Source organism: Acomys minous (genome assembly GCF_964271855.1).
Source record: "Acomys minous genome assembly, chromosome: 2".
Classification (NCBI taxonomy): Eukaryota; Metazoa; Chordata; class Mammalia; order Rodentia; family Muridae; genus Acomys; species Acomys minous.
Genome location: NC_140484.1, coordinates 71,388,013 through 71,402,667, shown reverse-complemented (window position 1 = coordinate 71,402,667; position 14,655 = coordinate 71,388,013). Strand labels below are relative to the sequence as shown.

The window sequence follows — 14,655 nt, the reverse complement described above, 5'->3', positions numbered from 1 at the left end:
AACCCACTCTAGCCCACCAAACAACTGCTTGGGCCCCAGGTGAGCCGTTTCAAGGAGCCACCCCACCCCTCACACACTGGAGGAGCCTGTCATTAGTAGGGGTTGGTCACGCCCTTGGTGATCATTGGCTGTTTGGATAACCCCTATGGGTTGCATCCTGGGATATGTAGTCCCTTACCTCGCAGGGCGCCGTTTCCCTGCTGAGCTGCCCGGAAGGCGAGTGAACTTTTGAGTCGGTTACTTGCAGGGTTTACCTACCGCTACTCTGCGAACACACAGACTGTGACACCTCAGCAGGGTGACTTTTCATTGTCGCCTGCTTGGGCCAGTAGCTGGACCCTTGGAAACGGGTTTTCCAAACACGTAGAATGTTGTCTCTGGGTTCAGAGTGCCCTAGGCTCTTCCGGTGGAGCTTTCATGGAAATCACGCTGGGACTGGCGCCTTGGCCAGTGCTGAGCGGGGTTGCGGTGGGTGTGGGAGCAGGAACCGTAGGCGTTGTAGCAGCCTCTGGCTTAGCAACAACAGTGCCTTCTCGGGGCTCTTGAGCCTTTTCCACCGTCTCTCCTTCGTGAGGACTCCGGGCCCTTTCTGCCTTCTGGCTGGGCCTAGTTTCAGTGGGGTCGCAGTGGCTGAACCAAATTGGACTTGAGACGGAGTTGCGGGCTGCGGTGACCTCAGGCATGGAGCTGCCGGTGATGGGACTGCTCGCGGAAGCCCGAGTCATGGCAGGAGATGACATTGGGCCACCAAGAAAGCCACCCTGGCTGGAGTATTAGGGTTGGTAAGGTGGGAAAGGCAGGGGAAACGCGGGGTATTGCATCATAGAGACACAGCTACAATGATCTAGTAGAACTAGTGACCGGGAGGCCGGTGCCCCAGCGCATCCGTCAGCATGAGCCTCCTAAATCATGGCTACATGGGCTCCTTAAGTAAACACACACCACACAGTTCCCTTAGAGGCAAGTCTTCATGTGGGTGAGCTGGGGATGCTCAGAGCTCCAGTGTGGCGTGGCAAGGCCTAAGAGTAAAGGAGAGCAAACCATTTCCTCACTTTAAGTTCCCAGGAGTCCTGTACCTGGAGCACTATTGCCATCTTGGCAGGGCAGTGACAAACCATCCGCCTGTCACACCCGTGCAGGATCTGTCTTAAATGGCGCCTAGCTCAAGCCAGGGCCACAGAGATGGGTGAGTTAGAACTCTCCCTTGGCCAGCTCCCCGGAGGTGGTTTCAGTGATGGATGATGCTATTCCAGCTGCAGCTAGAGGGACTGCCTCCAGAACTTTCCCCTGGCCTTTGGTGCCACGTTCCTTCCTTCCTTGCCTCTAGCTCACTACTGCCTTCTGAGCTCTTCCACTTGAACCAGACTTCCCTTTGCACCAAGCCTTTCTCTGAGATGTGTACCCAGAGCCAATGCCACAGGAAGTCATTGAATCCCAACTCCTGCAGTGTTTTCCCGAGCTCCAGGCCTGACAAGCACTGTTTGAGGAGTGTGAGGGAATCATGCCACTCTCCCTCTTGTCCTCTGCTCTGTGGCCGCACCTCCTTCTGTCCCTTGGGCTCTAAGGCAGTGGTTCTCAACCTCCCTAATGCTGTGACCCTTTTAATACAGTTCCTCATGGTGTGGTGACCCTAACCATAAAGGTATTTTTGTTGCTGCTTAATAACTAATTTTGCTACTGCTTTGTGTCCGTTGCTGTAAGCCAATTCCCAACTGACTCCTCCATCCCAACCCCACCCGACTTCTATGTAGAGGATCCCCAATACTTGAGACCCCTACTGCCTTAGTTACGTCCTCCATGTCATTCAGCCTGCTCCAGCAGGCATGACCACTGACCTTTAAATCAGTTATCGCTCTGGTCCCCTCTTTGGAGCCCCTTCCTCAACTGAGGTCTCCTCCAGCACAGAAACTTGACCTTCCTTAGTGTTCCAAGTCTGGGGGCCCAGGGACATGACAAATCTCCCTCCCCACACCCCCATTCCAGGGACAGAACGGGAGGGAGAGGGGGAGAGAGGAGGGGAGGGAGCTTATTCTGGGATCTGGGCTAGGGACACAATAAGGCTTAAGGGAGGGCTGGAGAAAAGCGCTGGCTGCTCTTCCTGAGGACCTGGGTTCACTTCCCAGCACCCACATGGCAGCTGCCTGTAACTCCAGTTCCCTGAGTCTGACACTCTCTTCTGGCCTCTTCAGGCACTACATGCACATGATATCCAGACATGCAAATAAAACATCTCTATACATTTTTTTTTAAAGATTAAAAAAGGTAAAAAATAAAAATAAAAAAAGGTCAGGAATGTACCTTTCTGCCTTCAGCAAGACTCTTTAATAGACATGGGCAGAGACAGGCTCTGGCTAGTGTTGATCACAGGCAGTCACACAACAGCCGTGACCAGACTCCCTGACAGTAGGTGCTGAAGCCAGCCTGCCATTGAGGACTTCCTTGTAATAGTCCCAGCTGCCTTGGGCCCAACCACAAGGAGAAAAGGCATGGCTAGTGTAGAGGTGACCTGAAGACCTGCTGGCCATTCTGACGTCCCACCAGGACCTACTGTGCTCTTGGTTAAGTGGCTGCTCTCCCTAGAGCCCCAGCCTCGTCCATGGTGAGAGCCTATCAGCTATCCTGGGGATGGGAGGACAAGCCAGGGCACTGCTGACCTCTCAGAGGATAGGTCACAGGAGAGGCTGAGCTAGGCCCAGGCCCAAGGGAGACCAGAGAGGTAGCTGCCAGCTCCAAGGATGAGGACCTGGGAGTGTTTTCCCTGTGGTACTGGGAAGGCTGCAAAGCTGGGCCCAAGATAACCAGTTCCAGAGCCACCTGGTAGCCATCCAACTTGTCAGGGCTTTCTCTATATTTCACAAGGATATGGAGTTTTAAGCTTCTATAAACCTGTCAACCTTCTAGAAGCAAACACTGGACAGGGAGCAGAGTGCCCCTGGGGAAGGGCAAACTTGGGACAATACAGAGCTTTTGGGGTCCTCATGGGTCCTAGTTCTGGGAGAGGACAAATTCTGAGTTTGCTGTTAGCTGAACAATTAGATTTTTTAAAAAAATTAAAACACCTAGGAAATCTTACTCCCTTTATTCTCTTCAACTATTCAACATGACCACTGGTGACACAACACTGTTACTGACACACAACACTCAAAAGTAGGACTTCCCTTCACTCCATGGGGACAAGGCAAGTGAGTGGGGCTTCCTTTGTGTGGGCAAAGGCTTCTGGGAACCACTCACTTCAGACTGGGGAGGGTAGGATGGTTTCGCACCCTCTCCCTGGTTCATGATCCGTGCCCAGTTCCTTCCCGAGTTCCTGTCTGACCTGTATATTCACCGTCAGCTGGTTGCTGGGCTCTTCCTGGGGCACTTCTGAAGGCTCTGGGCCCAGGATGGACTGGCTCCATTGTGCCTTCCAGACTTAATTCTGGTGGACCTTTTCCTGAGCCAGTTAGAGGACTCCTGGGCCTTGCAAGAGTCCCCCTGTAGTGTAGTCAGATCTGAGAGGGAGGTGGCCCAGAGAACAGGTCTCACCACAAAGTCTCTGCTCTGCCCTTTTCCTACCTGGAAGCCCAGGCCACCGCCTATCCACATGGTCCACCCAATTACTGGAGTCAAGGCCATGGCCCTCGCATGACTCCAGAGCATGTGAGCATCCTATTACATATGCTACACCTTAGTCCTCCATAGTCTATAGTCAGCCATGATGACACTGACCACCTCCACCTAGCACTGATGATGGGTGTTCAGACCTGTGTCTGAGGGAATCTGCTCCTAGTTTCTGCTACCATCTTAGAAGGGGACAGACCAGCTTATACTAAGGAGAGTGCCTACTCCATTTTATAGGGATACATACCCCTTAGCAACATCTCTGTCAATATAGAGACAGACTCCTCCCAGCCCCCATGGTGCTCCCCTACCTGGTACTTAGGGCTATAGCAAGGCTCTCTCGGTGACTGTGTAAGACCTGCCTCTTAGCTCTCCCCAGGAGGCCTGGCATTTTTCTCCTAGCATTTTAGATTTTGGTCCTTTAACTTTTGAGGGGCATCCCTTTGGGGACAGGACAGATGAAGGGTGATGGATTTTTTTTTAGGTAATGGATGAGAGGTCTCGTCCTCGGCTTTGCAGGAATCCAGGTCACCTTTCAGGGCACAGGACTCCTAAAGAGCCTTATCACTTGGTGTCTTAGTCCTCCTGCTCTGAACTGTGTCACTAATGCCAGCACCAGCCTGAGGCTACTCACTCTGCAACCCAAGCATCGCGGAGAGTCCTCCCCATCTTTAAGGGTCGTTGTTACAGATGTTTCTCTGCAGAGTTTGTCTTCAACCACTTTATAGGGCAACTGTCTCTGTTCCATCACACAGTTCCCGTCACATGAGCAGCTTCTGGGCTGGATTAGTGAAGTTTCTAGCCTGCAGTTGTCTTGAGGATTTGGGCCTGGCAGGGGAGCGGTTCTTATCCTTTCATTTCCCTTCCACAGTTTCTGGCTAAGGAGAGAGAGGCCAAAGGGATCGGGTGGAATTTGTCCCTTCCTGGAGCCAAAATCAAATTTGGCCACCTCATCTCGGGGGCACCCAAGACCTGGGGATGAAGAAGGCAATCAGGGTTCCAAGACGCTGATCCAGTCTGGACTATGTCAGGACATCCAGCACGTGCAGCCGGGCTTGTCCCACAGGCGGCCTTACATGGAGTTCACGCAAAAGGCTGAGGTGTAATGTTAAGTCATGTGCTGGTGAATCGAAACTGTGTGTTCTGCTGTCTCGCCGTCCCTCGTCACCAGAGAGCCCACAAGCGTCTCTCGTGGACTTGCAGAAGTCTAAAGGGGGCAAGCACATACAAGCCTTGACTCTCTGAAGGAATTTATTCTTTGGAAGTTGACTAGCAGCGAGTGGCTCTCTCCACTGGGGATAGAATTCGAGGAAACGGTTGCCACTGCAGTAAGACTTGTGGCAGTTAGCTTTCAGGTAAAACCTGTGAGACCTGAGAATGTGGCAGAAGCCCCTTGAACCCCAGAGGCCTCTCAGAGTAGACATCTCCAGCCGGGCCTGTCTGAGGAGAACCCTAACAGCATGGAACTGGGATCTGCTTGCACTTGGAGTTTAACAAGCTCCCGGGAAAGAGGAAAAACTAGCTGGCTTCCACCTCAGCTTCTCCGCCTTGGTTTGCTCATCTTCAAACAGACAAAACTTTCCCCTAATATCTGAGGTGGTTTCTCAACATTTTCTCAGTATACTTTCACTAGGGTATATATATAATCTCCCAAACTCCAGCCTAAAAAAAAAAATGGCTTGTCATTTTTGTTTCTTTCCCACTTGGGGGCTCTTATTGAGAAGGGACCCCCAGTTTTCCTTCCCCTAGTACATACAATTCGCCTAAGATTGGCCTCACACCCCCAAAAGAACCCCCAGCATGAGACAGACTCTTCTTGGTCTGGCCTCATCTGTGGCTTTGGAAGAACCTGGCCGTTCCCTCCCATTTTTCCTCTTTTTCTAGTTCTACCGCATTCCTGCATGACTTCCCCTCTGAGTGCTTTCCTCTGTCCACAGCTGCCAGGACGGAACACTGGAAGACATCGGGTGTTTCCTCCGTCATCTGAGGGTCAGGGCCGAGCTGTACTACCTACACCTCCCCACCCGAGGATTCTGATAAGGGTTTGATACAGTCTTATGGGGCTGTCTAGAGATTTGTTAGGACCTCTTCCTACACTTAAAAGGGCTTTTGCCCACTATGATTTATAGGATTTCTCTGCTACAGACGTAAAGGGCTTTTGTTTCCTACATATTTAATAGGGCTTCTAACCCGGCAGTTTATCTCTACGGCTTGTAAGTGGTTTTCACCCACAATCTCAGAGGCTCCGCATCGCTGACGCAAACGTACTATTTTTCCCAGGGCTCCTAACCCTCTACTTCTCTATGGAGCTGATGGGGTTGGCCTCCTTTCCCCAAAGTTTCTCAGGACAGAGAGGTCCCAGGTCGCCAGACCTCCTTCACAGGGAGATGCCTGGGTGGCAGCTCCTATGGAGGAGGAGCGTTGCGACTTCCGTGAAGCCGTCTCCACATTCAGGGCACAAATAGGGCTTTTTCCCCGAGAGAGTTTTAGGGCTTTCCTCTTCCCCGTGGCTGCTGCTCTTTGCGGGGCTAGAGGCCTCTCCCTCGTCTTCCTGGTTTGTGGACAAGGTGGCTGCCTCTGAAGGGGGTTCCTCAGGAGTGGGGGCCCTGTCGTGAGTGTGTGTTTCCTGGTGTCGTGTAAGAGCTAGTCGATCGAGGAAGGAGGCCCCACAATCAGAGCAGCTGTAGGGTCTGGCCCCCAGGGGGCTCCTGAGATGCTCCAACAGGACTGAGGAGCTCTTCCCCAGCTCCGAGCTCTTCTGGGATTTCCCACCCGCGTGGACTTTCTGGTGCTGCAGCAGCTCCGAGCTGAGGCCGAAGCTTTTTTTGCATTCTGGGCATTTAAAGGGCTTTGCGCTTAGGAAGGGGCTGGGTCCTGCCCCTTCGCCAAGGCCAATCCTGCTCTCAGCAAAGAGACGAGGCTTTTCCTTGCCATGGGTGAGCTGATGTTGCAGGAACACAGCCCTGTCAAGGAAGCTTTCACCACAGTGGGAACAAACAAAGCGCTTAGAAGAGAGTTGACCGAGCCTTTGGCTGAAGCCCTCTTGACCCTCAGGCACTTTTACGGACTGGCCTGGGGGTTCCGCTCTGCCCTCCGAAGCACCTGTGTGTGAGTTGCCCCCAAAGGGGAGCCTGGGGGAACGGAACTGGGGAGGCTTGGGGGTCGTCGGGTGTGCTATGAGACCGTCTGCGTTTTTGTAGGGGTTTTCTCCGATATGAATCCTCTGGTGCTGCATGAAGATGCCTTCGTCATTGAAGCCTTTCCCACAGACCAGACACTTGTGGGGTTTGGCTCCTGGGGGCGGAGTCAGTAGGGCTGGATCCCCAAGCCCTAGCAAGCCGTCACCCGGAGCTCTCCGGGCAGGTGTCTTGCCTCTCTCGTGGATCACGCGGTGCTGCTCCAGCTCCTGAGCCTCCAGGAAGGCCTTGCCGCAGTCAGAGCACACGAAGAGGTTCTCGTCCATGTGTGTGCGGACGTGCGTGATGAGGTTGGAGCTCTGGCTGAAGCTCTTGCCGCACTCGGGACACTTGTAGGGCTTCTCTCCCGTGTGCGTGCGGCGGTGCTGGATGAGGTGCGAGCTACGAATGAAGCTCTTGCCGCAGTCCGAGCACTTATAGGGCTTCTCGCCAGTGTGGATGCGCTGGTGGCGGATGAGAGTGGAGCTCATGATGAAGCTTTTGCCGCAGTCTGCGCAGATGTACGGCCTCTCCCCGCGGTGGATGCGCTGGTGGTTAATGAGGTTGGAGCTGACGCTGAAGCTTTTGCCGCACTCGGGACACTTGTAGGGCCGCTCACCCGTGTGCGTGCGCTGATGGCGCAGCAGCGTGGCACTCAGCGTGAAGGTCTTGCCACACACGGGGCACTTGAAGGGGTCCTCGCGCAGGTGTGTCCGCTGGTGCTTAATAAGCGTGGAGCTGTGGCCAAAGCTCTTGCCACACTCGAGGCACTCGTAGGGCTTCTCCCCGGTGTGCGTGCGCTGGTGCTGCGTCAGCTCCGAGCTCTGGATGAAGCTCTTGCCGCACTCGGTGCAGCGATATGGCTTCTCCCCTGCATGGATCTTCTGGTGCTTGAGTAGGTTGTGGTTCTGGCCGAAGCGCTTGCCGCACTCGGGGCACTTGTAGGGCTTTTCGCCCGTGTGCGTGGCTTGGTGCTGGATGAGGTCCGAGCTGCGGTAGAAAGCACGCCGGCACTCGCCGCACTTGTAGGGTTTCTCGCCAGTGTGGGACCGCTGGTGCTTGATGAGGTTGGTGCTCTGTGTGAAGGCTTTCTCGCACTCGGTGCACTTGTAGGGCTTCTCGCCCGTGTGCGTGCGCTGGTGCTGCACTAGATTGGAGCTCCAGCTGAAGCACTTGCCACAGTCGGGGCACTTGTAGGGCTTCTCGCCCGTGTGTGTGCGCTGGTGCTGCACCAGGTGCGAGCTCTGCGTGAAGCTCTTGCCGCACTCGGAGCACGTGTTGGGCCGCTCGCCCGTGTGGATTCGCTGGTGCCGCAGCAGTTTGGACCACTGGCTAAAGCTCTTACCACACTCGTTGCAGATGTATGGTTTCTCAGCCCCAGCCGGGCGGCCCTGCACCAGCTCCCGCAGGCTGGGCTCACTGGCAGTGACTACTGGTGTGCTGTTCCAGGTGGTGAGGGTTCCCCACTGCCAATTGGTCTCACAGGCCTTGGTCCACTCAGATGGGGAAGGAACTACCTCGGGGGCTGACGGGTCCATTGGGGTCTGGTGGTCTAAGGGGCTGGAAGAACCGAGCGGGGCTGAGGCATCCTGGGAGGGGCTCTCCTGGGGCATCTCTGGTGGGTCCTTGGATTCTGGACTCTGAGCTGGATCTCCCAAGATGATCTCCTCCCCAGAACTTTCCTGCTGAGGGCTCTCCTCTTCCTTCCCACTTTCCGCACCTACAGACAGAAAGGGAGTGCCCAGCCCCCATCTCCTTTCAGAACATGGGGGTCTGCTCTCTCTTCCCTCCCCTGTGATTGCCCAGAGTGGGTGGGGGGGGGGGTCCCTCCCTGAGCCAGGGCCACACTCCCTTGTGCCCCTCACCTCCGTTAGCACTGCTCCGGCTGTCTTCAGGACCCTGCAGATCTGGGCCCCACAGCACTGTCTCAGGCTCCATGCCAGAGCTCCGGACTGTGAAGGTTCCAGGGACTCTGGTGGGAGAGATGGGTACATAATGCGACATGCGACCTGGTTTTGTGCTTGTTGTAGTTTGTGCTCCCCACTTATGTGGCTCTCAGTGTCCTGAAACTCGTTTTTCTGGCAACATCTCACACTGAGCCCCTTGGCCCCAAACGCCTGTTTCCAAACACTGCAGATCTTATTAAAGATTGCAATGAAGCAACTCAGGGATGTAAAGAGACAATTAAAAACTCGTCAGTCATAACTCTTTGTACCTACACTGAAGGCTGCAGCACTATCCAACACTCACAGGGGAGGCAGGCTTTCACCCCACACATCCGATGCCCAGAGGCCTGGAAACGTGTTATTTTGCAAATCAGAGGAAGCTCATTAAGACTCCAATTTTCTTCCTTTATGGGACTGCTAATTGAGACCAATAAACTTTTCCCTTATGAGCCCCAGAGAGAACTGAGACTGGCACTTTTTTTTTTTTCCGAGACAGGGTCTCTCTGTGTAGCCTTGGCTGTCTTGGACTCGCTTTGTAGACCAGGTTGTCCTCGAACTCACAGCGATCCGCCTGCCTCTGCCTCCTGAGTGCTGGGATCAAAGGCGTGCGCCACCATATCTGGCGAGACAGACACCTTATAAATGGTTTTTTAAAAAAAAAAGTTTCAGGCAGAGGCAGGCATAGCTCTGTGAGTTCGAGGCCAGCCTGGTCTACAAAGCGAGTCCAGGTCAGCCAAGGCTACACAAAGAGATCCTGTCTCAATAAAATAATAATAATAATAATAATAATAATAATAATAATAATAATAATAATAAAATAAAGTTTTGTTGAGGGGACAGAGACTCACAAGGACTGGGGCACTTTGCCACTTTGCCATTGTCCAAGCACAGAAAGAAATTCAGCCTATGGGTGGGAAGGGGAGGTCTGAAGCCGGAGACTCCTTCTGATGACTCAGGACAGGGACGGGAGAGAGAAAGGAAAGGGGGTGCCTAACTTGCTGGCATACTTGGAAGACAGAAACAGAAGGGTCAGAAGTTCAGACCCCAGCTACCTGAGATCCTGCATCAAACAAAGTGGAGGAGGGAGAAGGGGAAGGTGGTGAGCAAGTGTGGAGAACGCGTTCAAGGGCTCGGGGACCACCAGGTGGCCTGAGTCCTCTCACTGCCTTGGGAGACTCAGGAACCACTGGTCCATTTCACAGATTAGTAAACCAACACTGGGGGGGGGGGGGGGGTGACATCTCCAAGGTCCCGGGCCTGGCTCACACTACAAATTCAGTGTTCTGTGTTTGGCTTGCCTGTGGCATAGAGTGACCTTGACAGTCACATGAGACTCCTTCCTGGGCTACTGGCAGGAATGAGGAGGCAAGCTCAGACAGCCTGAGACTGTGATGTGGGCTGGGGAAATTTCGGGGAGCACAGGTTCCTTGGTTGTAAAAGGAGGTGTTGGGCCCATTGACGAGGTCTGAGCAGCTCTGGGCTCTAGGTAACGCTGTCCCCAAGGCCATCCAGACCCACCCGGCGACCCATCCTTTGGCTTTGTTCTTTTCTGGCGATGCGTTGTCACCTGCCTAGGACAGGTGTCCAGTTAAAAACGTTTTGCTGGATGACTGAAATACGCTAGCCACCCTTTGCTCTGGGACGCCTATTTGCTTTAATGTCTCTAAAGATAAGTTTGCCAAGGGGTGCCAGAAGAGGAAGGCAAGTTCAGAGCGGACCCCCAGGGGAAGGAATCATATCTGTCACTCTCAAAACCGTGGGGTGACTCCCAGGAGATAGCTGCAGGAGGGGGCTCATGTTTACAGAATCCTGCAGTGGCCTAGGCTTGGGGTGACAGTGTGCACAGGTACTTTGTGCACAGGGACGTAAAGAGCAAAGCTCACCAGGAGGCAGCTGAGATTTGACGCAGCTGGAACAGCCGACCACTGATAATGCCGCAGAGGCAGAGTAAAGAAAGCCTTCCCCCATCTGTAAGTGTCTTTAGGGGAGAGAGTGGCCACTGGAGGTGCCTCCCCGGAGGGGACAAAGGTACCTTGCTGAGCTGACCGAGGACAGGTAGGAGCTTAGGTACTTGGACCCACTGAGAAACTTACTCAGGGGCCTGTCGTAGAAGGGAAAGGGTTAATGACAAGGCCACAAGCAAGAAGTAGCAAAGACAAGGAGGCGACAACTACTGGGAACCAGCCCAGGCCCCTTGAGCGCCAGCCTCCGGTCCCCGACGGCCCGCAGAGGACCGAGGAGGCTGCCTTCCCGCGGAGGTGCGCGCGGCCCAGGGTGACCCTGACAAGGAGGCAGCGGGACCGCCCTCGACGCCGCCCCCCGCACCCAGGCGGACCAGGACTTGAGCGCGTCTGGCCCCGAGCGCCGACCCAGTTCCGGGCTCCCAAAACCCAGCCGAGCCGCCAGCGTCCCCCTCCCCGCCGTGGACGCCCGTGCTGCCCGGCTCCGGGAGAGCTGCGGCCGCCTCGCCGCCCCCCGGCCGGACTCGCTCTCCGGGCGCGCGCGCCTCCCTTCCCCCACGGCGGCCCTCGCGCGGTTCCCACAATCCCCCGGCCGCCGCCCCCCGTCGCCCCAGGGCCGGCCTGCACCCCGCGCCGGTCGCCGCTTCCTTGGCCCTATTGTTCCCCGGCGGTTGTCCCGGGCCTCCAGGCCACCCCGGGAACCCAGGCGGCCCCAACTCACGGCTCTGGGGTCTGGGAAAAGCCGGAAGGCAGAGTCCAGCCCCAGGAGACTTAACCCCTTAAGTGCCCTGCCTTGGGGGACGGGCTGGATGCCGAGAACTCTAGGGTCCTTCTCAAGGGGTGATTGCAGGCTGAGGACCCGGGGACCAGTTCAGGGTGACTGGGACGGAGCAGGAAGTGACCCCAGCTTCCCGGGCCCCTCTAGCCTGGAGTCAGAACATCAGCTCTATGGGATTTAACCCTTTGCCTCCCACAGCCTGGGAAAAGAATGAGGGGGGGGGTACGGAAGCAAGGATGTGGCTGATGACAACCCCTTCCCCCTGTGTCTAGTGGGATCACGCAAGATCAGCTTTTGGGGGCGCTCAGAGGCCGGCGAAGATCTCCGGATTTCTGGCGGTGCTCTCTTTCCAAAGGCTGTGCCAGCCGCCCAGTTAAGCTGATCTTAGATTCGGCCACAGCGGGTCCCCTGAGACCGGCCTTTGTTTGGACTCACCCTAGGATGGGGCTGGTATGCCTGGGTTGGTGACTAGGAGGTGGGAGGAAAGGTTGGGTGGGCAGACCCAGCAGGAGCTGATGGGACAGGCAAGGGTAGTCTGCGGTTAGTGGCCCTCTTACCCTCTCCCCCCCTTAGAGGAGGAAACTGAGGCCCAGGGTGAAAAGCCAGTTAAGGTCCTTAGGAAGGTGGGCAAGCATTATTCCCAGCATCTTGAGGTAAGGAACCCAATTCAGACAGCACGGCAATCTTTCCAAAAACCTAACAAGCTAGGAGTGGTAAGTGCCTGTAACCACGCCCGGCCAGAAAGGCAATCTTATGAGACGTGAGGTAAAATGTGTGAGGCCACATTTTTAAGTGAACCCAGGTGTGAGATCAGAGTTGAACAAGAATTGAACTTTCTAACCTCAAAAAGTTCTGTAGTAGCCGGGCGTGGTGGCACACACCTTTAGTCCCAGAACTCGGGAGGCAGAGGCAGGACAGCCAAGGCTACACAGAGAAACCCTGTGTTGAAAAAATAAAAAGTTTAGTAGTAGCTAGGCTTGGTGGCACATACTTATAATCTTCAACCATTAGTTGGGGCTCAGCCGGGCGTGGTGACGCACATCTTTAATCCCAGCACTCGGGAGGCAGAGGTATGCAGATATCTGTGAGTTCGAGGCCACCCTGGTCTACAAAGCGTGTCCAACACAGCCAAGGCTACACAGAGAAACCCTGTCTCAGGAAAAAAAACCAAAACAAAAAACAAAAAAAACCAAAAGACAAACCTTAGCTGCATGCTGGAGAGAACTGAGGAACCTGCAAGGTGTCTGTTGTAAAAATTAGACACATGCCCGGCTCAATAATTTTTAGTAAAACTTACTTTTGAAAGACCCAAGGTGCATAATAGACTGTGTGTGTGAACATGTGTGTTCAAATGCTTGTGTGTGTGTGTGTGCGCGCATGCGTGCGCCACATACAAAAATATCATAAGAGCCGGGTATGGTGGCGCACATCTTTAATCCCAGTACTTGGGAGGCAAGAGGCAGGCAGATCTCTGCTTGAGGCCAACTTGGTCTACAAATTAAGTCTAGGTCAGCCAAGGCTACATAGAAAAACCCTGCCTGGAAAAACAAGAAGGAGAAGGAGAAGGAGAAGAAGAAGAAGAAGAAGAAGAAGAAGAAGAAGGAGGAGGAGGAGGAGGAGGAGGAGGAGGAGGAAGAAGAAGAAAAAAGAAAAGAAGAGAGAAAAGAAAAGAAAGAAAAAGAAATCATAAGAGACTGCGGAAAGGACCCGGCCAGGATGGGAGAGCTAAGGATGTAACAACCCAAGTATCAGAAGTTGCCAGGGGATACAGTTCTCAGCATCTGGGGTTTGGAGTGTGGCTCTGGGCGTCCCAGCACCAGCTCCCTGAACTCACGCGTCTTCTAAGCACATCTCTGGGTTGTCTAGGGTTCTAGTCTCCTTCGCTCCTCCCACATAGTCAGGCCCTTCTAGCCTTGTCCACTACTGTTCCTCATATCCTGTAACAGGAAACTCAAACTTTGCTCTCTCTTTTTTTTTTCCCCCTGAGACAGGGTTTCTCTGTGTAGCCTTGGCTGTCCTGGACTCCCTTTGTAGACCAGGCTGGCCTCGAACTCACAGCGATCCACCTGCCTCTGCCTCCTGAGTGGTGGGGTTAAAGGCATGTGCCACCACTGCCTGACTTTTTTTTTGGGGGGGGGCTAGTTTTTGAGACAGAGTTTCACTGTGTAGCCCTGGGAACTCACTGTGTAGACCAGGATAGCCTCCAACTCACAGAGAGCCACTAGCCTCTGCCTCCAGCGTGCTGGGATTACAGGCGTGCATTGCTACCAGCAGGCTGCTATGGCCTTTAACTTGTTGCTCTACATGCATGCTAATATCCCCTTCTCTTGGGCAGAGATTTACCTTTTGTGTTGTCTTCTGTGTCTCCAGTACCTACAATAATTGTAGCCCTGTACTTACTCAATTTGTTGAACAGCCTGCAAACCCTGGGCCCAGCCCTGGGGCAGGGAGAAACTGCAGCGCTGCTGACTGGGGTGCCAGGAAGAGGTTAATTAGGCCAGCAGAGATTCTGTCGGTTTGTTTTCTGTTTTAACTGGATTAATTGCTACATTTAACAATGAGTGCATAAAATCCTGGTGTAGTGTGTGCACCTGGAGTCCCAGCAAAATCAGGAAGCTGAAGCAGGAGGCTCACTTGAGGCCGGAAGTTTGGGACCAGTTTGGGCAGCACCGTCAGACAATCTCAGAAAGATTCTTACCTCAGTTCCCTGCTTCTGTGGAAAAATCCAAAGATTTTAATGGAATGAAAATGAGGAAATGTCTGCTCCAAAGTATGGTCAGAAAGGTGTTGACTGTAGACGGCATGGAAAAGGACAGCCAGAGGTATCTGGAGAAGTCCAGAGCAGGGAGAGAAAACAGGGGAGTAAATATGGCCAGTAGACCAAACTGGGACATGAGGAGCGAGGCAGGGGGAGAGCAGGAGGGGAGGAGGAGAGAGAGGAGGTGAGAGACGCAAGAGGGCAGAGTGGATGAGGCCAAAAGCTGAGGGAAGGGAAAGGGAGGGGAGGGGAGGGGAGGGGAGGGAAGCCCCTGGGCTGCAGAGGGTTAGGGTGGGGAGTAGGGGTGAGAAGAGCAGAGAGAAGCCACAGGGAGTGAGCCTGGCTTGGGACCTGACAGTAAGAGTATCTTCAATATGCTTGCCTGTCCCAAGCTGGCCGTGGTCAGACAGAAGCTTCCTTAGTTACAAGGCGTCCC

The 14,655-nt window shown here is 54.2% G+C and overlaps 1 protein-coding gene across 1 annotated transcript; it reads right to left on the bottom strand.

Annotated features, from left to right (window-relative positions):
• Positions 1–3,063: 3,063 nt before the first annotated feature.
• ZNF629 (zinc finger protein 629) lies at positions 3,064–11,588 on the bottom strand. Its single transcript, XM_084772768.1, has 3 exons — positions 11,405–11,588; positions 8,642–8,748; positions 3,064–8,496 (listed from the first exon to the last, which is right to left on the bottom strand). Exons 2-3 carry the CDS (start codon positions 8,712–8,714, stop codon positions 5,978–5,980), a joined length of 2,592 nt encoding a protein of 863 aa, XP_084628894.1. The 5' UTR covers positions 8,715–8,748; positions 11,405–11,588; the 3' UTR covers positions 3,064–5,977.
• Positions 11,589–14,655: the final 3,067 nt, after the last annotated feature.